The sequence below is a fragment of the Hemicordylus capensis genome, chromosome 6, assembly GCF_027244095.1.
Source record: "Hemicordylus capensis ecotype Gifberg chromosome 6, rHemCap1.1.pri, whole genome shotgun sequence".
NCBI classification, from domain to species: domain Eukaryota; kingdom Metazoa; phylum Chordata; class Lepidosauria; order Squamata; family Cordylidae; genus Hemicordylus; species Hemicordylus capensis.
The window spans coordinates 62,432,884-62,459,656 of record NC_069662.1 but is presented as its reverse complement, the minus strand read 5'-3'; the positions used below and the strand labels follow the sequence as shown (position 1 = coordinate 62,459,656).

At 46.1% G+C, this 26,773-nt stretch overlaps 1 protein-coding gene across 3 annotated transcripts in view; it reads right to left on the bottom strand.

Moving 5' to 3' along the window:
- Nucleotides 1-22,638, bottom strand: part of LOC128331961 (UDP-glucuronosyltransferase 2A2-like) — a 62,648-nt gene extending 40,010 nt beyond the window's left edge. For 2 of the 3 annotated variants that reach the window (XM_053266078.1, XM_053266075.1), the window contains exons 1-3: nucleotides 22,542-22,638; nucleotides 21,702-21,734; nucleotides 10,619-11,515 (exon numbers count right to left, since the gene is read on the bottom strand). In XM_053266078.1, coding sequence (XP_053122053.1) covers nucleotides 10,619-11,363 — 745 coding nt within the window. In that variant the 5' untranslated portion in view covers nucleotides 11,364-11,515; nucleotides 21,702-21,734; nucleotides 22,542-22,638. The remainder of the gene's footprint in view (nucleotides 1-10,618; nucleotides 11,516-21,701; nucleotides 21,735-22,541) is intronic. The other variant, XM_053266077.1, reaches the window with a different exon arrangement.
- Between the last annotated feature and the right edge of the window lie 4,135 nt (nucleotides 22,639-26,773).

Sequence of the window (26,773 nt, the reverse complement as noted above, 5' to 3'; positions counted from 1 at the left end):
AGGAAAAAAAACACGTAGACAGACACACACCACACTACACACAGAAAGCATCCACACACAGAGACAGTGCTAGGCATCCATTCACACAGACAGACAGACAGTCAGACACACAACAGGAAGAGACAGACTGAGCCTGCACCACACACACACACACAGACCCAATTCCCCCCCTGCACAGTTATCAATCAATATGTTGTGTTGGCAGCCAGTTCATTGCTATTCTGATGGTTTTGGGTTTTTTGCCATCAGCCAACATCAACAGTGACCACAATCAAGATGAACATAAGATGATAATAATTCATTCGTTTCATTTCAAAAAATCACCCAATCATTTTCTCCATGTAAACCAAGCCCCCCACACATGATTTCTGGTGACATTTTCAATAAAATCAATTCATTTGGCATTCATCATTTTGTTCTCCCTTTGTCACCTTTTTTTCTTTCTTTTGCATAATTTTGAGGCTTGATTTTGACATGGGGTTTTTAAAGAAAAAATTATTTACATGTTTATTTACATACAGTATTTACATATCTACACTGCATTTTTGAACGTATACCCGCCGCTGCCGCTAAGTCTAGTACTCCGTGGGCTGTGCTACTTTGGGGGGGGTGTGCCGTGCCCACGCCAGGTCCCCAAATGCTGACAGGTGGATAGATAAAGGGCCTGTGCTGGTCAGCATTGGGTTTCTTTTTAGGTGGGCGTGGGCATTGTAAACATCTGGCCAGTCGCAGCACTACAACTACTACTACAACTGCATCTCTGTGTGGGCACACTACACGCTGCGACTGGCTGGCACGGCTCAGCATCTGTCACGTCAGCTCAGCTAGAGGTGGAAGGGGGGAGGGTAGGGATAAGCAGAGGTCGAGCCAGGCAGGTGACCAACCATGGGGCAACCCACGGTAATCACTCGCCCGTCTCAAACTGCAGCTTGGGGTAGCCCAACAGGGGGAGGTTCACCTTAAGGAAGACCAGCTGCTCCACCAGACCAGGGTCCAAGCGGGAGCGAGAGGGTGTCACCACGTCCCCGGCACGTGAAAACACCCGCTCGCTCTGGACACTGGTTGGGGGGCAGGAGAGGAGGCGCACAGCCACCACCGCCAGGTCCGGCCAGACTTGGCGGCGGCTCACCCAGAACTGTGCGCAGTCCACGCCGTCTCCCTCCACAGGCTCCTCCAAGTACTGCGCAACGCATTGCTCAGCACTGGAGGGGGGCCTGGCAGGTTGAGCCTCCCGCATACCAGGCATGGCGCCATAGCAGAACCGCTGAAACCACTGGGCGGATCTCGAGTCGGTAGCAAATGGCTGCTGCGATGGCGCCACCTGGGATGCCGCGCTGCTGGACTGGGAAGAGGGAGGGGAAGGGGAAGCTGACGCCGGCTGGCCGCCCATGCTGCTGCTGGGTGCGGGTTGGGCCGCGAGGGCTGCCCCCGCACCACTACCAACACCCTGGTCTCTGCGGGCCCTAGCGGCCTCCTCCTCCCTAACCTTCTCGACCAGGATGCCCTTCCACCTGGGCAAGTCGTCGGCACTCACGGCATTGCCCTTGAGGGCTGGGTGACAGAGACAAGCGAGGACATACTCCTCCCTGTCTCCCAGCACATCAACGAGCCGCTTGTCAACCCCAGACCTCAGCCTCCCAGCCAGAGCACGACCCTCTGGCGTGGTCAGAGAGATATGGAGTCCACCCATCAGCTTCTCGAGACCAACAGCTGTGGGCAGCGCCTGGCTCAAGGGAGTGGTGTCGCCACACAAGCCCTTCGTGGCAAGCTGGAAGGGCTCGAGTGCCGACACCGCCTCGGACATCTGCTTCCACTCTGCGTTCGAGAAGTTGCAGACATCCAAGGACTCGTCCCTCGCCAGGGCGACAAGGGCTCTCTCCTGCTCCAACAGGCGCTGGAACAGGAGGAAGGTGGAGTTCCACCGCGTCTCCACATCCGTAGGGATGAGATGGCGAGGAAGGCCAAGGTCATCCTGCTTCTGGCGAAGCAGTCTCCTGGACTTCTCGCTGCGGTGGAAGTGGGCGGCCAGCTTGCGGGACTTATCCACAAGCGTGGCCGTGGCAGCAACAGCACCTGCGATGGGGCGGGCCCCCTTCTCCTGGGACGCCCTCAGCTCCTTAAGGCCAAGGGCGTCCCTGACGGTCAGATGGAGCGTGTGTGCCATACACCGTATGTTCACACAGTCCATGACTGTCTCGACAGCGGCGGTAACGTTGGCTCCATTGTCGGTGACAATGAAGCCGCGGGAGAGGTGTGGACACCCGCCAATCCACTCCTCTATCTGGCGGTCGAGTACGGCCGCCACCTCCTCCGCGGTGTGCCTCGTGTCCATCGTCTCCACATGCAGGACGGCCCACCTGTGCCGTAGTGCATCGGGAGCCGCGCCAGACCCGGAAGCATCGCCCGCGGAGGTCCCCTCACTCTCCGGTCCCCACCAGTGGGCAGTGAGGGCCAGGAAAGAAGTGTGCATCCCACTGACACTGGTCCAGAGGTCAGTCGTGAAATGCACGCTTGTCCCGGCCGGAGCTGCACGCAGCTCGGCCGACACGAGCTCCCTGCACCGGCGGTACAGGGAGGGGACCACGTTCCGGCTGAACGTCGTCCTTGAGGGGATGACGTATTCGGGAGCCAGGTATTGGAGAATACGGCAGAAGCCGTTGTTCTCGACCACCTGAAACGGCTGGTCATCGGTGGAAATCATCTCCCCTATGAGGCGGGTGAGGTGATGATGGTCCACGCGAACAATACGCTGGCTGCCCGAGGACTGCGTCCACCGCTGGACGGGCAGTGTAGCCTGCCTGCTGGCTGGCACACTGCCGCTGCCCGCCCTAGTGGCAGATGCACAAGGCGCACTAGCGCTGCCAGCCTGTCCCCTGAGACCTGGGTGGTGACGCTCTAGGTGTCTCCACATAGGCGTCGTACCCAGGTGCGCAGGGTCCCTTCCACGGCTGACAAGCATCCTGCAGTGGACACAGCGGGCGTGGAATGGGGCATCTTGAGGGACCTCAAAATGCACCCATGCACCACTGCCCTTGGCCTCCTGCGCCCTGGGCGCCGTCCTAGGCCGTTTCTCGCAGGGTGGCTGCAGTCCTGGGGGGGGGCGGCCGCCGCTGCCTGCCCACTGCTGCCACCCAACCCGCCCCTTCCGCCCTCCACAGCGGAGGAAGGGCCCGGCTCAACTGGCATCGGAGAGGCAGGCCTCTCCTCCACCACCTCGCCAGACCGCTCCCCACCAGAGTGTTGGGCTTCACGAGGGGGGGGCCCACTGAGCGGCGAAAGGATAGGGGGAAGGGGCCCCAGAGGGAGGGAGAACCTGGCTGCATCGCTGCCAGCCGCACGGTCCTCACCGCCCTCTACCTGCTCTTCCAACTCCACAGTCTCCTCCACCTCAACAACTGGCGGTAGCTCAGCAGCACCTGGTGCCGCCGGCGAGGAGGGACCCGCCACAGCCCTAACAGTGCCTCTGCCTCTGCCGCGATTGGCGGCAGCAGGCGTGGGGAACTGAATCCTGCGCACCAAAGATGGGGCCGGAGCAAAGAATTCTCCAATGGGGAGAACTGGGGTGTCCTCAGGCTCCCCGCGTCCTCTCCCTCCCCGTGCCGCAGGCGCACCCCGCACCTGGCCTCTCCCACCTCTGCCTGCCAGCCTTGAGCGAGCCCTGCCCGCCACACGGCGCTCAGACATGCTGCTAGGTCAGAAGGAGGGAGACTTTAGGAGGAAGGCCAGACAGGGTCAAAAAAATAATTTGGAGGGGCTTAGGGGCCAAAAAAAAGGCAGCTGATTTGGAGGCGGCGGGGGGGAAGTTTGTTTTCAAAAAAGGAAGCCAATTGGGGGGAAAGGAAGACTTTTTGATATGGGGGGGGAAGCCAATCGAAGTGAGGGGGAGGGTGTCCTTTTTGAATTTGGGAGTCAACCACCAAGCCAATTGGGGAGATGGGTCTGGGAGGGGTTTTTTTTAGAAAAATAGGGGGTTAAAGGGTGGAACCCCGGTGTGGGAGGGTGGCACGGGCAGTTGGGTGGAGTAGTTGTGGTGTGGGTGGCAAGTTTTTAGCTTTTGGGGGGGGGGGAGTGGATGGGGGGAGGGCACAGCACCTACCGGGGGTGGGGGAGGGATGCAGTCAACGCTTGGGAACCTGCAGATCAAAGGAGGAAACCCTTATTTAGTGAACTGGAACACAAAGTGTGGGTTCTGGGGGGTGGTTCTCAAGTAATGCTCCTGTGGGGGGAGCATCAAACTCAATGCAGCCTATTTAGTGACTCTAAATTGCACACAACCAAAACCAGAACCCAGTCACACCAACACAGAGGTTGAACCCACCCACTCTGTGACTCTGCCTGCCCAATGCCATGGCAAGCAAGCAGCAGCAAACACTTGATGGCAGCCTCATGGATTGAACATCATGATCATCATCATACGTGTGTATTGGCCCAGCATGTAGTGGCAGCATCAGAGCCCAGCCAGGACCCCACTCAGACTGCCCCAGAGGCAAGGAAGCACTCTGGCATGGCATGGGCCCAGCATGTAGTGGCAGCATCGCATCAGAACCCTGGACCCCACTCAGACTGCCCCAGAGGCAAGGAAGCACTCTGGAAGGCACCTGTTCAAAAACCACCTGCAAGACGCATGCAATGCAACGCAACACACAGCAGCAATTTCTTTACTGGGCATGGGCATGAAGACACAAGTTTTACAACAGTACATCTCCTCTCCAAGGTTCCCTCCCTCCTCCCCACACCCAAATGCATTTCAGAATAGGGGTGTCCCTATTTAAAACCGCCAGCTAGGGAGAGAAAGGGGCAACAAAAGGTGCACAATCACACACGCACTAACCCCTCTTCTTCCGGTCCTTCTCCTGCCGCTCACTGCTGGTCACGGATTCGCCGCCGCCAGCCAGCCACCCTGGGCTGAGACACAGCAGGGCGGCCGCACGAGGCACACAGGCAACCGGGGTAGTTCAACAACGATGGAGGGGCAGAAGTGAGGAGACAACACTATTTGTGTCGCTCAACTCACCCCCAAGCAGAGACAAAATCAACCAAAAACTATAAAAAGAAAAAAAAACCGATGGCAGCCGCCAGGTGGGTAGGCTACTGTGTGTGGCTGCAGCTGTGGGAGAGGAGGTGGAAAGTGAAGGGGAGCAGAGAGAGAAAAGACTAAGAGAGAGAGAAAAGAGAGGGGGGGCAGGGACAAAGAGAAAGAGAGGAGAGAGAGAGAAAAGAAAGAGAGAGAGAGGAGAAAGAGAGATGATAGAGAGAAAGAGGAGAGAGGAGAAGCGCAGCGCAGCAGGGAGGGGGGTTTCAGGTGTGGGGGGAGGACACAGCAGTAGCAGCGGTCCAAAGAGGTGGGGGGAGCAGAGAGGGTGTGTGTGGTTGGGGGCTAGTGTGTGGCAGGGGGCCTGGGGTAAGTGGAGAGAGTCGGGGGCAAGGAGGAAAAGAGGTGGGGTGGGGGGAGCAGAGAGGGTGTGTTTGGTTGGGGGCTAGTGTGTGGCAGGGGGCCTGGGGTAAGTGGAGAGAGTCGGGGGCAAGGAGGAAAAGAGGTGGGGTGGGGGGAGCAGAGAGGGTGTGTGTGGTTGGGGGCTAGTGTGTGGCAGGGGGCCTGGGGTAAGTGGAGAGAGTCGGGGGCAAGGAGGAAAAGAGGTGGGGTGGGGGGAGCAGAGAGGGTGTGTGTGGTTGGGGGCTAGTGTGTGGCAGGGGGCCTGGGGTAAGTGGAGAGAGTCAGGGGCAAGGAGGAAAAGAGGTGGGGTGGGGGGAGCAGAGAGGGTGTGTGTGGTTGGGGGCTAGTGTGTGGCAGGGGGCCTGGGGTGAGTGGAGAGAGTCAGGGGCAAGGAGAAAAAGAGGTGGGGTGGGGGGAGCAGAGAGGGTGTGTGTGGTTGGGGGCTAGTGTGTGGCAGAGGGGTGTTGGGGGGAAGGGGAGGGGGCAACAACAAACAGCAAAGGAGAAACTGGAACAACTCGGGCAGCAGCAGTGATTAGGCTGGATGGGGTGGTTGGGGGAGGAGCTGGGCCTGGGCTAGGGTAGGGTCTGGGAGGAGGGAGGGTGGGGGGGGCAGGCAGGGGGGGGAGGAGGAGGAGGAGGGTAGCAAAATATATAAAGCAATATATATCAAGAGAACACAAGCCAGAAGTTTAAAAAAAAATTACAAGAAAGACTATAACCAGCAGAAAAAACTTGGGGGTGGGGGTGTGGGGAGGGGGAACCAAACACAGACTCTGAGGGGGGCCACTAAGTGAACAGAGACAATGAAACCACAATTGCTGCAAATTAATAATAGCAAATGAATAAGTGGAACCAAGCAAAGAAAACTGGACTCGGTTTGGCAGCAGCAAACTTGGGAGAAGGCTGGATGGGGTGGGGTTGGGGTGGGGTGTGGTTGGACTTGGAGGGGCAAGTTTGGAGCAGGGAACCAAAACTGATTATATGGGACAACAAGAAACAACAACAGAATCCTCTGGGGGTGGGGGGGAGGGATTCAGGGAACCAACTCGCAGGGCAGCAGCAGTCAGCAGAAACAAACAAAATGGTACAATTTAAGCAAAACCAGCAAGCAATATATAACTGAAACCAATGGAATGCAATGTGAAAATCAAAAAGTTGGACAACAACAAGGCAGGACAAAGAGCAATAATTAATGGAAGAAGATTTAAAGCAATGAGGATGCAGTGGGTGGGAGTGGGGGAGGGGGAGGGTAGGCCCAAAGGATGAGAAGGGAAAGGGGGGGGAGGGGGGGAGAAAAGCAGACAGACAAGGAACAGGGAAAATTGGGGGAAATTAAGAAGAAAGTAAAGTGAAGTAACACACAGTATACAGACAAGAGACAGACAGAGAGAGGAGACACACAGAGAGTCACAAAGGGCAGGTGGACAAAGGATTAGACAGAGCACACACAGAGAGACACAGGACACAGTCAGGACTCACAGAGACACCAGAGCAGCCAGCAAAGGGCAAGCAGGTCTCAGAGATGATCCCACAACTGCAGCCAAGAGAAGTTTCCAGAGAAGAGGCTTGGGTTTATATAGGTTTGAAATTCCCTCCTTTGGGAGCCCCCACCTTTGCACTCCCCCCACGGCCAACAGGGTGCCAGCTCTCAACAGTGCAACAGCCAAGCAGCCTACCAGACCAAAGGACTCATTCTGGCCAATCAAGGATCAATAGCGCAGCCAATACAATGCCTGGAAATAGCATCACAAAATGGATGCAAGGAGGAGCAAAAGTTTCGGGAAGGAGACACAAAATGGAGGACAGACTTGGAACTTTAAAGAGACACTCCAGAGACTCAATTTCATTCCCGAACCGGTTCGGGAAACCCGAGCCGGTTCGGTACCGAACCGGCTCGAATTCGGTCCGGCTCGGTCCCGGAAGGGCCCGATTCGGTCCGGGATCGAGCCGCCGGATCCGGACCGGTTCGGACGAACCGGTCCGGATCCGAACCAAACCGCACATCCCTAACCATACCTGGGATATAGCATAACCATACCTGGGATATAGCATTGTTAATGAAACTTACAGATTATAGATGGGCAAAAGAGGATGAAAATGCAAACTTGTTAGAAACTGGATTTTGTTTATCAGTGACTGGAACACAAAATTTGCAGACAATATTCATCATATACTTGATTGAAACAGAATAGCAATGAGAAGCTAAAGAAAGGAGTGTGAGGCCATAAATGTCCATTGCTAATTACAGTGGGTTTAATTATGTGAATAACAAAGATCCTCAGACATGTACAGAAGCCAAGGGGGATTTGAAGGAACGCCACAAAGCAAAGGACGGAACTTGAGAAGCAGAGGTTTGATTATTTTGTTTAAGGTGACCTCATCCACATGTCATTGTGGATGTTTATGTAAAGCATAAGCATTCGTTGTGACATGTGAACAGGGTCACTTCCCCCACCCCACTTCCCCCACCCCCGCAAACTAGATTAACTAAAGCCCAACCCCCAAAGCATTCAAAAACAGGTGCCCGTGTGTGAACTGAAGTGTCAAATTCCTTCCATCTTCCTTATGGAACCTGATGTTCTGAGGCATGTAAAAACAATCTACTTGTAAAAGGAAGCTGAGATTTTAAGTAGGTGGTGATGTAAGCAAATCTTCAGGCATTAATAAATCTTTCCAGCAGCAGAGATTAAGAGCCTTTTAATTTACTTTTTTAGTCATTAGGTTTTCATATACAGGCAGGGGGCAAAGCAAGGTTAGAGTGGTTCCTGGGATAAAAAGATGGGTCCCTCCCTGCCCCGCCCCCCACTTCTTCTTCCAGGAGGCACAAGGGAGAGAGCAAAGAGCAAGTTTTCACCCAGTCAGCACACCCCGCCCAGGGGCCCAGTTGTAGCTACGCCCCTGCATATGAGAAAGCACAGCTAGGGAGTAGTGTCATTCTTTTTAAATTTTTAATCCTTCCTCTACGGTTGCAGAATTGCAAATGAGAAGTGAAACCTATCCTTTAAGATCTAACACAAAAATGTCCTAAATAGATGTCTGGGTAAAGGGTTGGATTTGGATCAGGAAGTCTTGAGTACAAATCTCCACTCAGCCATGAAGTAAACTGGGTGACCCTGACAAGGAGAGAAATGCAGCTGGGGCCTGTTCTGTTTTGAATACAGATCTGAATAAGGACTAGAAATACTACTATTTCACACAAGGGGGGTGGGGATGAAACTATATTCCCAATGGATACAGAAAAAGGAGCAGAGTTAAAGTTGCAAAGACAACTCACATCCTAACATTTGCCACCTTTTAAAAATTGTCTGTGGGCAATCCTTATGTTGAAGGAAGTTCCTAGTCCACTCCTTATGACCATGAAGAGAAGCTTTAAAATCTGTGGGTAAATATCTGATGGGCAGAGCAGGGTTGACCAAGACACCCACTTCTTGGGATGTAGGATTATAATATTCTGCACATCTCCTTGATTCACTGCTACTGTTATTCCCCACTGCTATCCCCCTACAATCTGTCTATTCCAATTTATAGTTTTCCCTTCTTCCATTATTTTCTTTAAAAGTTTATTCTAAAACCCTGCTTCCTTGGAAACAGAATACATTTTCTTTTCATAGGTAAAAATGCAAATCTACTGATGTTCTATTCTATTCCAGTTGCAGAACCTGGATTACTATGCTGCAGAATTTTGATTTTTTTAAAAAATCTATTGTCCACAATGCACATAACCATGCCATCAGGGCCCACTCCAGCAAGGTTGGCGTGGGCCCAGAGACAAGATTTTAGAATGCTCACTGAAGCTCAGCTCATGAAGTAAAGAAATCTTAAATGAGGCTGAATAGTGGTAACAAAAAGCATAGTAAAATTTACACACACACACACACACACACACACACACACACACACACACACACATACCTATGTGCTACAATAGAACATCATCCTAAATTATTTTTTAAAAGGTTTTGTAAATTGTGGATGATGCAAGTCATTTAATGGTATTAGAGAAAGACATGCTGTACTGGTAGCTCCAGGTCTTAATACTCACACCAATTTTGGAGGAGGAATACAACTGAAGGAAGCCCGGGCGGGTGCACAGCTGGGGGAGTCAGTCATGTGACTTGCCTCTGGGCCCCCCCGACAGTGGGCCCCCAGACAACTGTCTCCCCCTGCCCTATTATAGTTATGCCCCTGCATGCCATTAAAGGTTTAGAAATGGCTCTCTAAATAAAGACAGATGTACACTACACATTTCTATTGGTTTTTGATTAGCAGAAGAGGGACATTCCCTCCCCCGTTCCCGAAATCTTGGTGGGGAAATCTTGGGATTGATGAGGAGGAGAAAATCTTGGGACTGGTGAACATATGATCTCTCTAAGAGCCCTTTACCTCTTCTCACAGAACTACAGCTCTCTGAATTCAATGGGACGAGGGTTTAAGGCAGCTGGAAGAAAGCTACATTGTCCCTTGTGGGACTTATTTCCAAATAAACAGGTTGGAATCAGGCTGCACATTGGTATTACAGACATACCCTAAAAGTGAATATGCACAGGTGAACTCAAGACTTTAAAATACATGAAGATATAAAGCTGCCTTATACTACGCATGCTTCTGAAATTTCCTTCCTCTACATTACTGATGCACACCATGAGTTGCATGTACACAGTTTCATCAAGACTTTTTGCAAGGTGTTTTACCATTGAACAGGAGCATATGTGCACATCACTATAGCAAAAAATCTTGATATAATTGCATACATACACACATGTCAAGATTGCTTTCTTCATTCTTTTATCAATGTGCATGTATGCATTGGTAACACAGAGTGGGGAGGGGGAGAGATGCAAATTGTGTACAATTCTAAAAATTATTTTAGAAATTTTCCTGGTTAAACAGGGATTCAGGACAAGTGGACCTTAAAGCAGTGAATGACAAAACAATATAGAAAACGTAAGGAGAAATGTGCTCATCCATACTTTGTACTCAGTCAGGCCATCTAGCCTGCTACTGTCTGATCCAACTGGCAGGACAATCCAAGGCCTCATATGCTGAGGCCTTTCCAGTTCTGCTTTTTGAAGCCAATTGAACTAATGCCAAAGACTGAACCTGGATCCTTTTACATTCAAAGCATATGTTCTACCACATAATTGTACTTTGAGAACAAGAAAGAAAAAAACACAGACTTACCTAAAATCTGACTGTAATAAGAATCCCACTCACCCCAGTAGCTCTGGAAAACATAATCCTGTACATAGTAAGACACAATATTTTTAACCCTTTCCCCAAATGACAATCTGTCTGTGAGCTCAGACAAAGCAGCTGGCACATATGAAGGAGGGGCAGGTATTTTTCCACAGTGTCTCTCCACTGTTGAGGCTGGTGTGAACCGTAGAGTATACACAAATGGAATATCCAGCTTCAGAGCAACCAGGTCACCACAAATTGTCACAGGGTCAGAGAGTAGCACATCATATTTGCTCTTTTTCAACCGGGCCATGAGTTCCTGGTTGCCTAGTACCCCTTCACACATTTGCCTATTGAGTGCATTTGCTTTCCTGACCAAGGTCCCCAGCTCTCGGTAAAATCTGTGGAAAGTCAGAGTGGTTGGCCTGTTGTACAACCACAGTGTTATGATGTCCTTGATAAGAGAGTCGAGGTCATCTTTTTCAAAGGGCACTGTGTACACCTCAAATCTGGCAGCTGATACATCACCAGGTTTGATGAAGAGTGATGCAGTTGACACCAGGATGCTGACATTGTGATCTCTTTGTATCATTTCCTGAATGATGATCTTAACATTTAGCCAATGGCTGGCTTCTGTTGGCCAAATCAGCACATTCCCACAGAAAACATTTCCTAATAGGGTGACTTGAATGGTTAGCAGCTGGACACAAGTCTTTATTACAACTGCTTTTGCTGAATTGGAAGCCATGATATGTTTTCCTTAGACAATCACATTTTCTTTAGATCACTGCTCAGGTGAGATGTTTATTATTTCATTTCTGTGGGAAAACGTTCTGCCCACTTGCCCATCACTCTCATTAACCAAGAGGAATGCTGTTGCTGAGCAGGTAAGGCTGATTTCTGGAATGAAAAGACAAGAAGCCATAACTTTTATTACTTCACTATTCAACTCATGAAGTTACGCAGCCAAATCAATGCCAATTTCACCACCCACTAAAAACAAACAAACAAACAACTTCAGGTGTCATATGATCAAACTCACAGAAATAGTATGTGGTATAACTTCTCTTGGGCTGTATTGCTTCAGCCTACAAGTAAAGATTGTATGCCCATGTACTACCTCCGCTTGACAAATCCCAGGCGCTAAGGAGCCATAGCACTTTGAAATTTGATCATGGAGCCTAGACTGGGATATTCAGAGGTAGAGTTCTTTTAAAAAATATTTATTTGTCCCAGACACGTAGCCCTATTTTACAAGTATGTCACTTGTAAAGGGGATAAAGAGAAGCCCGTTTACCCCGCCCCCACCCAATGTTTGTCACTAAGCCCAGTAGTAATTTTGTCAAATTACTGTCTGGCTCCCAAATTTTTGAGCTTACTCCAAGATCCAAAGAAAATGTGTCAAGGCCTGTACTACCTATACATGGGAAGTAAGCATGTCAAGAAGAACATTAGGCTCAGACCTTGAAGTGGTAGAAGGCTATTTCTACATATGTGGATGGCCCTGTATATGGCATGAATGACATTAGTGTCAGGCTCATCCATTTTTTGGCAAACAGAAGGCTGATTTCACCTGGCAGTAGTCTTGGTCCACTCAGAGTGATTTATATTGTGAGAGGGGGCTAATGCAAGTTGCCTTCTGCCAAAAAGGTGGCTTCATCTGTGGGCATGATCCATAGAACCCAAGGGGGCTTTGGACTTCTGGTTTTTTTTTAAATCAGCAGTCCATTATGCTACATCACAGCATGTTGCTTCTGAAACTCAAGGGCATTTCAAAAGGCATGTGCAATATATCGTGGCATGGGCATGGATGAATTTCATTCATTCATTCATGCATATTCGATTTCTATACCGCCCATCCAAAAATGGCTCAAGGCGGTTTACACAGAGAAATAATAAATAAATAAGATGGATCCCTGTCCCCAAAGGGCTCACAGTCTAAAAAGAAACATAATTTAGACACCAGCAACAGTCACTGGAAGTACTGTGCTGGGGGTGGATGGGGCCAGTTACTCTCCCCCTGCTACCCCTACTGTGCTGGGGATGGAAAGGGCCAGTCACCCCCCTACTGTGCTGGGGGTGGATTGGGCCAGTTACTCTCCCCTCTGCTCCCCCTGCTATTTGTGTGTGTGTAACCAGTTCCAAGAAGAAGAGAAACCTCAAAAAAACAAAAACAAATAAACCCACAAGATTCATGCAAACTCTGAGCCTGCATACAGCTGCTTTTTATGCAAGCTCATCACACCTCCGGCTAATTGAACAAAGGAGACACCTTTTTAAAGTGATGATTCTCTTTATTTAGCAGAGGGAGCGCAACTGGCCCTATCCATCCCCAGCACTGCATCCCTCCAGTGGCTGTTGCTGGTGTCTATCTTATGTTTCTTTTTTAGATTATGAGCCCTTTGGGGAGAGGGAGCTATTTTATTTATATATATCTATGTAAACTGCTTTAGGAGCTTTTGTTGAAAAGCAGTATATAAATATTTAGTGTATTTGTATCTCCCCTGGTTGTTTGGATTAATTTGCTTGTGCTGCTCCATGGTTGAATTTTGATTTGTTTTGAATTTTCAGTGTGTAGCTCTTATAGTATTGTTTTAGTTCTCCTAAGCTGTCTTAATTAGATAAATAAGTGTGGCGTGTGCCATTATCCACAAAGTTTTCTGGTTGTATAAAACCAGTTTAACTATCCTTTTAATAGTGGTTGCTTCCATACTAGGTTCCTTTAGTGTTCCTGAGGTTTCCCTTTTCTGCAATCAGCTGGAAACAGAATTAAAGCAGAATTACTCACAGCTCTTAATATAGTACTATTTTATTCACCAGTGTCCATGCCCATCCCTGTGGCCAAGATCCTTCTAATCAGGTTTACTTAGAAGTTAGTCCCAGCCAGCAAATATCACTTGCAACATTAATTAAAAGCTTCCTTCTTGCAGAGTCAGCCGCTTTTCATGCTTCCTGTTAAGCATGGCTGTGGGATTACTGATGGATTGCCTCTTGAATATCCCTTAATGTCAGTTCCTGTTTCCATGGAAGGGCAAGTTGATGACTCACTATTTCTCACTATTCCTCTCACTATTTCTTCTCTCTTTTTAAATAGCAAAAAAGAATTATTTCACCCTGTAAAATTAAGACAAAAATTGAGAGGAAATCATTAATCAAAGCCTTCTCCACCATGGGAACAGGAACAGTTATCAATGGAAACAATTAAATAATTAAGAGAGACTATTTAAGGGCCAACAAATGTTTATCCATCAGTACTCCTCCAGCCACACTAAAAAAGTTTAAAAATCACCGCAAATTAGGTGAGGAAAAGAGACAGGAGAACAACACAGAAAACACTGGAATATAATAGGCTGCAGCAACATCATTCAGATTCTCCATGTTGCTGGTCGCTGATCGAAATACAGAGATTTGATTTGATTCTCCATGAAAAGTTAAGTGAACAAAAGTTGGCCATTCAAAATGGTTAAATATGGAAGCAACCAGTGTTCAACACACCAAAAACTTTACATGGCCTTGATTCCCAGCATCCTATTCTGCAGAAACATACAATAAAGCAATCCACTTATTGATAGCACTTGTTTATGGGAAGGGGTGCCTTGTTTGCTTAAAGGCAGACTGATTTACCAAGGCATGAGTGGCCTCACAAAATACAACATGTAACAGCAAACAAATGTGTGATCACAGTTGACATTGCATGATTACATGTGATGTGCAAAGCCACGCCAAAAAATGTGTTAAGATGGCTGCATCATAGGAGCTATGCTTCTTGGAAAATCTGGTTCCAAATACTTTTATTTATTTATCATATTGTATTTATCATATTTTTATACCGCCTAATATGTAAATCTCTAGGCGGTGTACAAATTTTAAATTGTCTTGCAGAACATGTTCTGTTCTCGCCCCCACCCACCCCTCAACATTAACTTGGCTGTTAAATTTATTTTCGAATCCCCACTGGTGTGTTTCCCAGAATATGGGAAACTCCTATATCGGGCAGCAGCAAAATAGGAAGGTGCTGAAAGGCATCATCTCATACTGTCTGGAAGAAGCTATTGGTAAACCCCATCTGTATTCTACCAAGAAAACTACATGGCTCTTTGGTGGCCAGGAGTCGACACCAACTAAACGGCACAACCTTTCCTTTCCTTTATGAGGATGTGTGCATATAGCAGCACTGCCTGTGGAGTCAGAACATAAGTTCATCTAGCCCAGTTCTGTTGATTCCAACTGGTTCTTCAAGGCCTAAGACGGGTCTTTCCTGGAGGCTTTCCAAACAGCGATTTACCCATTTCACTACGCATAGGGTAAGGGGGAGTTTATGTTGGAGATGGAGTTCCAGTGTATTGACCTTTTGCACCAACTATCCTAATGACCACTAGGGGCATTGGGAGTAGAGACAGTGAGTAATGGTCTCCCTATCCAATTATTTTGTAATTGGCTGATGGTGATTTCTGTGACCCCTATGGTGTTGAGGTGCTCTTCAAGGTCTTTTGGAACTGCACCCAGGGCGCCAATTACCACTGGGATTATTTGGGTCTTTTTCTGCCACATCCTTTCAATTTCAATTTGTAGATCTTTGTATTTTGTGATTTTTTTCTATTTCTTTTTCTTCTATTCTGCTATCCCCTGGTATTGCTATGTCGATTATTTTCACTTGTTTTTCTTTCTTCTCGACTACAGTTATATCTGGTGTATTGTGTGGCAGATGTTTGTCTGTTTGTAGTCAGAAGTACCAGAATATTTTTACATCTTCATTTTTTTCAATTTTATGGTCCCACCAATTTTTGGCTACAGGTAGCTTGTATTTTTTGCAGATGTTCCAGTGTATCATCCCTGCTACTTTGTCATGCCTTTGTTTGTAGTCAGTCTGTGCGATCTTTTTACAACAGCTGATTAGGTGGTCCACTGTTTCATCTGCTTCTTTACAAAGGCGGCACTTGCTGTTTGTTGTGGATTTTTTGACTTTTGCTCTTATTGCATTTGTTCTTAGTGCCTGTTCTTGCGCAGCCAGTATTAAACCCTCTGTTTCTTTCTTCAAGTTGCCATTCTTAAGCCATTGCCAGGTCTTGGTGATGTCTGATTTTCCACTTATATTGTGCAAATATTGACCATGCAGGGGCTTATTTCTCGATTTTTCTGCTCGGTTCTTGACTTGTTCTTTCTTGTAGGCCTGCTTTCTTTCATTGGTATTGAATAGTTTCATGTTATTGACCATTTGAAGTGCATCTTCTTCACTGTCCTTGATATATTCTTCAAGGCCTCTTTTCTCCTCCTCTACTGTTTGATGGACTTGCAGCATTCCTCTTCCACCTGAGCTGCGAGGGAGGTATAGCCTATCGACATCACTGCGGGGGTGCAGAGCATGATGGAGGGTCATGATTTTCCTGGTCTTACGATCTAGCGTCTCTTGCTCTGTCTGGGTCCAGTCTATTATTACTGCAGTGTATCTGATAACAGGTATAGCCCAGGTGTTTATGGCTTGTATGGTGTTCCCGCCATTGAGTTTGGACTTGAGGATTTTTCTAACTCTCCTGAGGTATTCACTTCCAATTTTTCTTTTAACTTCAGTGTGTGTGATGTTATCAGCCTGGAGAATGCCCAAGTATTTGTAATGTTCTTTCTCTTCCAGGTTCTTGATCTTGCTTCCATTGGGCAGTTCTATTCCTTCTGTTTTTGTTATTTTCCCTCTGTTGATTATTAATGCAGCACACTTGTCTAGTCCAAACTCCACTGCTATATCGCTACTGAATATACGGACAGTGTTTAGCAGTGATTCAATTTCTGACTGGGACTTTCCATACATTTATAAACCACCCCATCTGAAGGTTCTGGGTGGTGCACACAGACACACACACACACACCTGGAGCCTAGCCCAATTTTGGCAGACCGTGAGAACCACTGGGCTCGCAGCTGAGCCCGGTCTCACGGAAGCAGCTCACCTGCTTAACTACCCCTCCCCTAAGCCCAGGTTAGTGGAGCGAGTGCTCCGCTAACCTGGGCTTTCTGATCATGAGTTGCCGTGGAGCGGCACCACGCCGTGGCAACTCATGAGAAGACCCCTGACCGGGAGGCTAAAAAGCAGCCTCCTGGCTCGGGGTCTCTCCAGCATGCCTTGCGAGCTCGTGCAGGGCATGCTGGAGCTTCCGGGGGCTACATGGCCCCCGACTCCCCAGCCCCGCCAGCTCCGTAACGGAGCCAGCAGTCATGTGGGCGGCCAGTTCGGCTGCCCGCAGCTGACTGACGGGTCACCTGCGGGGAGAGCGGGCTAAGTCCGCTCTCCCTGGCTAAGCCCACTCTCCCTGCTAACCCCATTTCGCGGTTCCCACTGATTGTGGGAACCGCTTCACTGTATTCTCTGCTTCTGTGAAAACAACAAGGATGAGTCACATCATTCTGAGGAATGGCTGCTATTAATCCAGACATATTAAATGGAAGGAGGGATTTACAATTCTTGACAGTTTGCTTAAGAGTACAAAATATTTGAAATAGGTGAAATGTACCTTTTAAATTGAATGCATGATTGGGTGGTTGTACAAAATAAAGAAGATGTTAAACATTTGACAATTGCTTAAGGGATATCCAGGTCCAGAAGTGCTCCCAAATTGGAAGCCTGGTTCTTCAGGAAGAGTGCAGCCTCATCCAAAACAATTTTGATACTTCAGTGTTCCTGTCTTGTCTAGACTGGAATGGTTGAAGATAATTGTCTTATCCAGAAATCTGTGGAATTGGCTAACCACACCCATTTGAGTACCTTTCCCCAAAATGGTAAAATCTGACATACAGCAGTAGTTATCCAGAATGGTGGGAGGCAAAGATGCCTCTTTTAGCTGCCTTAATGGATGCTTTAATAAACTAGAATGGGCAAGGATCATAATATCAAGTGGCTAGCCCCACATCTCCAAGAATCCCTTCTACACCCTCAGAATACACAAGATGAAAAAGTAGCTCTAACAGCAGCCTCCATAGAAGCAGCTCTCCTTCATAGAGTCCAAGCCAACAGAGATGCAACTAACTTTATCCACAAAGTGTTTTGCTCATTGGTCACAGGACAAGAAGAGTTGGAAGGTGCTTTGTAGGCCATCTAGTCCAAAGCCTCACCTGATGCAGGAAGTCCAGAGCTAAAGCATCACAAAAACACAACTTCTCAACCTCGGCTTGAAGACCTCCAGCAAGGGAGAGCCCATTAACCTCCGGTTAATGGTTGTGTCAGACTCCCAAGGGACAGGGTGGGCTCCTAGCCCTTCCTAGACTCAAGAATGGCAGGATCAGCACCAGAAAAAAGGTCAGCTTCAGGAACAGCCAGGGGAGGAGGTTAGTTTGTCACCTGAGTCCTCCTCCTGGCTTGCTACATTCAGCCAGTTCCCTCTCCTGGAGAACTCCTGGCTCCCATACTCAGAAGCAGCCCCTCATCATCAGCTGCCTTGTCTTTAAATACCCCAGTGCGGAGCTGACATGGCTTACAGCCTACTTACAGCCCTGCCCCCTTCCTGACCTTGCTTCCTGTTTCCTGCCACACCCAACTGTTATGAACGGTCTAGAACATATCAGAACCAGAGGTACCAACTCAGAAGTATGGTGAAAATATAGGCCTGTGTCTGATTTCATTTTTATATTAAGAAGTGATACCTGAACTCAAGATGAACTAGGATGTTGCTCCCCCTGCTCTGGAGCAGGAGGTGATCCAGCATTGTGTTGTTAAAATGGATATGCAAGGAAACACAATGAAGCCAGGTCTGAATGCTGAATGCTGTAATCCATATGCTAATACCACTGGCTACCAAGTGTCTGTGGAAGGAGCCAGGGGGCTGATTCCCCCCCTTCCTATTAGTGTTAAATCTTTGTCAGTGATTAACTGTATTGTTCTCCATGGAAGTTCAACATAGCCAAATGCATACAGAGATCCGTCTGTAGATTTTAATCACACCTCACTGATGCTACAAATGTATTGAATGTGTCACGCACATATATGTTACTTTAAATATAATTACACACTATATAAGAGGTACACAAGAAGTAAGAATGACTGTCTGACGCCAAATAGGATCAATTCCCTTACTAACTCTGAATTTTAACACCTATTGGGGGGAAATGCAATTCGCAGCATCTTAGATTCAGATTTCCCCGCCCCTCCCTTCTCAGCACAGAGTTTACAGAAGATGAGATTCAGATCTCTCTCTGGACTGACCAAATATCCTGAGCTAATTTTGGTAATTAAAAGACAATATTCAGAGGATTGCAGAAAAACACTTTTTGTGATCCAGAAGACATCAAAGGATGGAACCACTATAAGAAGGAGTCTCTGGACATGGCAGTTTAGCAGTTCTGTGCCTACGGGCATTTTGCTCACACGCTAGCTATCTTGTGCCTACAGCAAGATTTGCCCAGGAACTCTGCTCATGAACAGGAACTGTCTGTGACTTCTACTGCGCAGTGAGAAGTCAAGACTTTTCCCCAGCCATGGCACCTTCACTCTCTGCCTGAGCAAACTGTCTGCTTGACCACCAGAAGCCAGACCATCGCTCTGTTGCTGCTCCCAGCTACAGTCCTCTTCAGCTGAAAGATCCACCATTCTCAAGCCTAGTAAATATGCTGCTCATACAAACCTGGAATTCCCTCATCCCTTCCCCTTCTCCTACAACCTTCACCTCTCCCCCCTACTAATTTCTGACCCCCCAAAAACCATACCAGCCCTAAGCCTTCCTTCCTCCCTCCCCCCTTTTCCGCCTGTATCTAAATTGTACTAGGCTCTAGGAAGATTTAATTGCACACACACATGTCTGTTAGGCACACCGGGTGGAATATATTGGTACTGGCTAAGATGTTCTGTTTAAATACTGTTAACAATATTGATAGAGTGCTCTGCTTTCTGCTTTGCTAGATTATGTTGTTAGTCTTCTCTACTCAATAAAGCCCATTGAATCTTTGAGTGGTTTGATCTCCTTTTCTTCCTTGCATCCAGATCATACGCGGTCACTAATATAAAAGAACTTGGCCCAGACCTATTTTATATACTAGCTAATGAGCATATTTAGTATATAGATCAGGCCTGGTCTGTAACACAACCTAGCTGTCTCCCTGGAGCTGTATCTATGCAGCTCTCCCTGCCTCACTCTCTCAACCCCACTGGGATTCAACCAGCCTGGACCCTTCTCATCCCTACTGCCTCCTGAAGGGAACGAAAGCCCCACAGGAGGGATGCCATGCCCTTCCCTAGACTCCACAGGGCCACTCAAGCAACCAGGTAACATAGCATCCCGACAGGTTGCAATTATCAAACTGCTCTAACCAATATTTCTCCTAATGTTCAATCAAACTCTTCCCTCCTATAACTTAAGCCCCTTAGATCCATTCCTGCCCTCTGAAGCAACAGGGTGTAAGTCTGTGATCTTTTCTATATGACAGCCCTTCAGATACTTAAAGATGGCTATCATACCACCACCACCACCCCACCTATCTCCTCTCCAGGCTAAACAAACCCAGTTCCTTCAACCTTTCCTCAAAGGGCTTGTTTTCAGAAACCCTGACCATTTTCACTGCCCTCCTCTGAACTCCTTCCAATTTGTCTATATCCTTCTTAAAGTATACTACCCAGAACTGGACCTAGTATTGAAGGTGATGTCTGACTAGTGCTGAATAAAGTGGAACTATTACTTCTTGTGACTTAGAAATACAGTTCTATTAATGAAGCATAAATTCATATTAACCTCTTCCCTTCCACCCCCCACCTTTTTTTTTCAGCTTTCATCACACTGCTAACCAATGTGGGCTACTGAAAGTTCCTCTCTACCACCATGAGTACCAAGCTGTAAAAGGCTCTTGACACTCAGAAAGGTGCCACTGACCAACACTGTGCAGACACAATGGTAGCAGAAAAATAAGACTTTGCTGTAATAACGGCCATGAAGTAGGCCATAGAATGGGCTCTAGCCTATTTCTGGCCTACTTCATGGCAGTTATTACAGCAGTCTTGTTTTTTCTGCTACCTGTATAGTAGAAATGGGCTACACAAATGGGCTGGAGCCCATTTTCAATTGAATTAATCACAAGTCTTTGAAATTCTTCTCCTTCATAGTCTTCCATGATCCGTCCCTGCTATCCTTTCCTCACCCTGTAGTTTCCCCTTCTGATACATTTTAGATCATAAGCAAGCTCCTTGTTTTATTGATGTGTCTCTGTAAAATGATGGCACTATATAAACAAACAAATATTAAGCATATCCTTTGCTAGCAAACTCTGCCAAGCTCACAATATGGAACTTTGTGAGGTTATAAGTTGAGGGAGAATAAAAGGGCCTTCCAGTGACTCCCCTCAGCCAAGCCTCTTTCCCACTCAAACTCATAAATCCAGAGAAGGGGAAGGGGTGAGATTCTATTATAAAATATTTCCACTTGCAGCAAATGTTTCATATATCCAAGATACCAATGTGACTAGTGAACATAACAGGTGTTTCACACAGGTATTTGTATGAAATGCAGGACAGAGTTTGAACATGTGATCATTCCATTAAGAACCAGACAACTCAATATTTCAAGAGCCCAACACATAATTATAACAATTAGTTCTGATGAGAACTAATCTGCCTACTTCCTTTTCACTATAATCTTGATAATTATCACCTTAATGTTAGCCCACTTCTGCCTCAAACATTCACACTTCCGCCAGCTTGGACTGAAGTGGATGACATCATCACATACCGTGCTGTTGAGGTGTCCCAACAACTGTGCCGAATTTGGTCCAAATCAGGTGGTGCACAAGTTAGCCCACTTTCGGCTCAAACAGTTATGTGTCCACCATATTGAACTGGGGTGGATGACATCATCACAAGCTACACCGCTGAGGTGTCCCTATTTAGTACAACTGTACTAAACTTGCTTGAAATTAGTCTAGACATTGTAAAGTTGATAGGAGGACAGACACATACATGGGCACAAACACAGAGAGACCTGAATGATCTCATAAACTTACTTTCCTTAAGCGAAGTAGGCTAAAAACAGCCTAATAATAATTGTACTTTAGAAATTATTGATAATTTAATAACAGAAAAATCTATCAAATTCATAATTGTCCCATGGCATTGAGACATACCTGGATTTCTCCCTTCCAAGTTGAGCAGTCCTTCTGAAAAAGGTAAAAGAAAAATAGCTTAAATAAGATTTGCTCTGAATAGAGGTCTTAAATGAAAAGAGAGAAATGTGAGAATTAGACAACAGGATATTCACTGGGTATGTTCTAAGGAATCATTTAACACTTTGTTATGCTCTAGTGATTAAATGGCCAAGATTATCTTCTTCACTCCAATCCAAAGTGGGTGGAAACAACATGATTAGATTTCAAACAAGCTCTGTTTGATGCACAAGGTTAATTTGACATATCCTCATTGCTCAGAAATTCAAACAGATCTTCAAAACTGCTCACCAAGCACCCTCCATAGCTGATAATATCCATAACATCTCTGAGAATTAAAGGTACATCTATCCTACAGGCAAGGAGATTTAATAGCCATTCCCTCCTCCAACCTCAAAAAGCTACAGTTCTGTGAGGGGCACTAAAGGGCTCTAAAAATTCTAGGAAACACCGCTAAATAACCAGTATTCTTGGGGACAGTTATGTGGATATAGAACTGATTATTAGTATAGATATGCCTATATTCTGAACACTTCAAAAAGCAAAGAATAAACTCCCATTGTTGAATTTCTCCATGCAATCATGTGTGCTTCTATGTAATGTTCTTATAATCTTGGAAGTTTCTTATTGACTGTGGGATACACTACTTATTTTGTTCAATAATCTTAAAGCACTGCTAAATACCCCATTATTAGTTTTGCACATGAACAAGTTGAGACTGTGATTACTTTTTATTTGGACTATAAATAATAAACTTCAAAATGACCTCTTTAATGCATAAAATATATTAAAATAACTCACAGATTTTGCACAGAGCATGTAAGCTAAAGCCAAGCAAACCTTTCAGTGTAATACACCATCCTTAGTACTCCATGTAGCAGGCAAAGTGAAGGCATTTAAAGACAGAAGCTGAAAACTGAAAGCAGCAAATGTATAATAGATAACACGTGAGGGAGGAGAGAGCGGACCTTTTCCCAAGAAGATATTAATGCCTTCAGCGACCAATCTATTTCATGACTTCTCTCATCCTTAACATTAAATTAGGCTTCAATTGCTCTATGAACATTGCTTCCTTGATCTTATGCCTTATTAAATTCTCGTCAACAGCCAATATTGATACTTTTGTTTTTGTCACTTTCCATTGTGTTCTTCCTTCATATGTATCGCCTACAGTTTGAGTCAACTTTTGTTATGCTGCATATCAGACAGATGTTCTTTATATCTTTTCATTATTGGTCTTCCTGTTTCTCCAATATAGAATGCGGCACATTCCACACATTCAGTTTTATACACAACCCTCTTCTCCTTACACTAGCTCTCACACTTCTCACAGGTAGAACAATCCCTCCCTTCACATCTGTTATCATACAACCAGGATTTAACTAAATGTTGTTTTAAGGCTTTAGGTGCTATATAAACAACATTAGCCTTGATTCCATGTCTACTCAGAATTTTCTGTACCTGCCATGCAAATCTATATCTGTTACAAAAGGTCTTTTTAAGAACGGCCATCCTTTCACGAACTGTACACTCCTACTTCTGCATAGAGTTAATACAACCAAATGAGGGAGGAGATAATAGATATCACAATATGTTCACTAGATAACACACAAGGACCTGTGGCCCTTTGTATTACATTCTGTACTATCTGCTCCTTTACAATTCTGGGGTGTGCTGAATTACTATTTATTAAAATCTCCTTATTCATGGGATTCCTATATCACCTAGTTTCTGCATAGCCCCCACAAATTTGGATTTCAGTATCTAATAATGATAACCATTCCTGATCATTAGGTTGTTCCCTCATTAACCTTATGCTCCCAAGTTTAGTGAGCATCCCAAATTTTCTCTCAGCATGATCTTTAGTTCTAGTAATAATCAAAACTAACTGATCTGGCGCAGAGCATATGCACCCTTAGTTCTCCCTGCCTCTCCTTCCCATCTTTATTTCCCCCCTCCCAGCCCTAGTCGGTTCTCTTCCCACCCACCCCCTTTCAGCTCCTCCAGTCCATTCTCCCCCTCCCAGGCTGCTTTCCCTCCCTGGCCAGATGCTTTCCTTCCCCGCCCACTGGCGGCACTTTCCCTTGCCAGTCTGCCTGGCCGGCACTTTCTCTCCCCACCTGCTGGCAGTGCTTTTCCTTGCCGGCCAGCTTGGCTGATGCTTTCCCTCCCTGCCCGCTGGCCAACCGGCCGCCTCTGCCATTTTCTCCCCTGTCCCATCACTATCCAGGCAGTTACTCACGAACTCTCGCGAGAGCTGCCACACATGGGATTAGCAACAGCTATGCCTTGGAGAAATATATATAAAGATATTACTTGATTATAAATAATAAAATAAAATAAAAACTGGTGCCCTTGGTATACTGGTATCTATGCAGATTTAAGGTGACTGTTGTTCTTTCCTCCCTCCAGTAGCATAGCACTTGTAAATTTGCAAAATATCATGTTAGCAACAATCAGAAGAGAACTCAAACTGCAAAATGAGTATCTGCCATAAAAGAGGAAATAATCTAATGCAGTATCAGTTGTTTAATCAATAAGACTGAAAGTTTAATTTCAGAAAATAACAGAACAAGGGCGCCTTTTTCCCTCTGGTATATTCAGAAGGGAAGAAAAAATAAATATTAAAGCTTATTCAAGCAATGGTAGCTTACTTAATTTACTTGTTTATTTAAATATAATAATCAGTTACTTAAGAATATCACTAATGGATCAGACCAAAGGTCAGTCAGAGATCTTTAGGAACTCGCAAGCAAGGCACAAAGGTGATGGTCATCTGTTGTTTGGTCCACAGCATCTGGTATTCAAAAGTATAATAGCTCAGACCATGGAGGTTCTGTTCAACTATCATGGTTACTAGCCACTAGTTATCTTTTATAACCCACATACAACTCTATAAACTGATTATTCGGTTACAAGATCAGAAATTAATGCTACAAAATGTCTTAAATCAGCTCATAGCCCCAATAGGCTGACATTCCACTGTCTTGATGGGATCCCAGATAAATGCATTGAAATGTAATTTTTCAGATAAAATGTCACGATTAGATTAATTGGACTAGATTTAAGATTAAGATTTACAATTCACAGGACGATGCTAATCTTCATCTACTGAAGCACTAAAAGTGGACTATGAAAAAGAATTAGAAAACTTGTTGATGCTTTAACATCAGACCCCAGGTTCTAGTTATGAGTGAGTCTGATTTTAAAGATATCTTTAAAAGGTACTTGGAATGTCAATATCAACTCTCTGGGCCATTCCACAATTACACAGCCTCAAATTTGGACTTGTCACTAAGATACACCCAATAGGGAGCCACAGCCACTCCTGGTTCCCTGGCATGTACCTGCATGAGATCTGTTTTTAGTCTACTTTCCAGTAGGCTTATAAGATCACCCAGCATTCTATGTGTGTGTGTATCAATGTGTGTGTCCATCCATGTGTGTGCCCCCATCAACTTTGCAATGCTTGGACCAATGCGAACCAAATCAAATCATCTTTATTATGGTCTCAGACCAGCATAAATACAAAGCATAATAGAGGCATGGAAGGCACAAAGATTTGTGAGATATAATAGGAACATAGGAAGCTGCTATATACTGAGTCAGACCATTGGTCTATCTAGCTCAGTATTGTCTTCACAGACTGGCAGTGGTTTCTCCAAGGTTACAGGCAGGAATCTCTCTCAGCTCAATCTTGGAGAAGCCAGAGAGGGAACTTGAAACCTTCTGCTCTTCTCAGAGTGGCTTCATCCCCTGAGCGGAATATCTTACAGTGCTCACACTTCTAGTCTCCCATTCATATGCAACCAGTGCAGACCTTGCTTAGCTAAGGGGACAAGTCATGCTTGCTACCACAAGACCAGCTCTCCTCTGCTAGCACAGTTGTAGGGACACCTCAACACCGTAGTTTGTGATGTCACCCACCCCAGTTCAAAATGGTGGATACATAAATGTTTGAGGCACAAGTAGGCTAACGTGGACTTTCTAACTGATTTGAACCAAATTTGGTACAGTTCTAGTGAGTGACACATAAGGGCACTTAAATGGTGTAGTTTGTAATGATGTCATCCACCCTGATCCAAGATGGCAGACAAATGAATGTTTGAGGGGCAAGAGGGCTGACTACGGACTAAATGATTTGGTTCAGCTGTAGTGAGTGAAACAAAGAGACACCTCAATGACATGGTTTATGATGATGTCATCCACCCCAATTCAAGCTGGTGGGCACATGAACATCCGAGGTGCAATTGGGCTAAAACTGCCTAACCGATTTAGACCACATTTGCTACAGGTGTAGGGACACATAGGGGCAGCTCAAGGGCGTAGTTTGTAATGATGTGATCCATCCTAATTCAAGGTGGCAGACATGTGAACATTTGAGGTGCAAGTGGGCCAAGTTGTGAACTGTCTAACCGAACTGGACCAAATTTAGTCCAATTGTAGGGATAATGAAAGGAGAGTAGGCAGATTAGTTCTTACAAGAACAACTTGATGAAATAATTAATTGAAAACCCCAAGACCCCTTGGACACTAGTAATGATTTCCGTAGTAGCTGCAAAAAGAAAAATGGCCACAATTTTTGGTAAGCTTGTATCTATGTTCATGTTCTATGTTCAACTTGCTTTTTAAAAAATCTGTATGTGTTTTTAGCCTACTTTCCAGTAGGATTATGAGATCACCCGGCATTCCATCTCCTTGTGTCCATGTCTCTGTATATTTGTGTATGTGTGTCCATCCCTATTAACTTCACAATGTCTGGACCAATATGAACCAAACTGGGCACAGTTGTAGGGACACATAGGAACACTTCAGTGCCATAGTTTGTGATGATGTGATCCACCCCAATTCAAGATGGTAGATGCGTAAATGTTTGAGGCGTAAGTGGGCTAACCTGTGAACTGCCAAACTGATTTGAACAGATTCCACATTTTTAGACGAACACTTAAAAAAACATAAGGCAGGATCCAGATTAAGTTAGTCATGACTAAATAGAAATTAATGGGACTTAAGTTAGTTATTTCAATGGTACT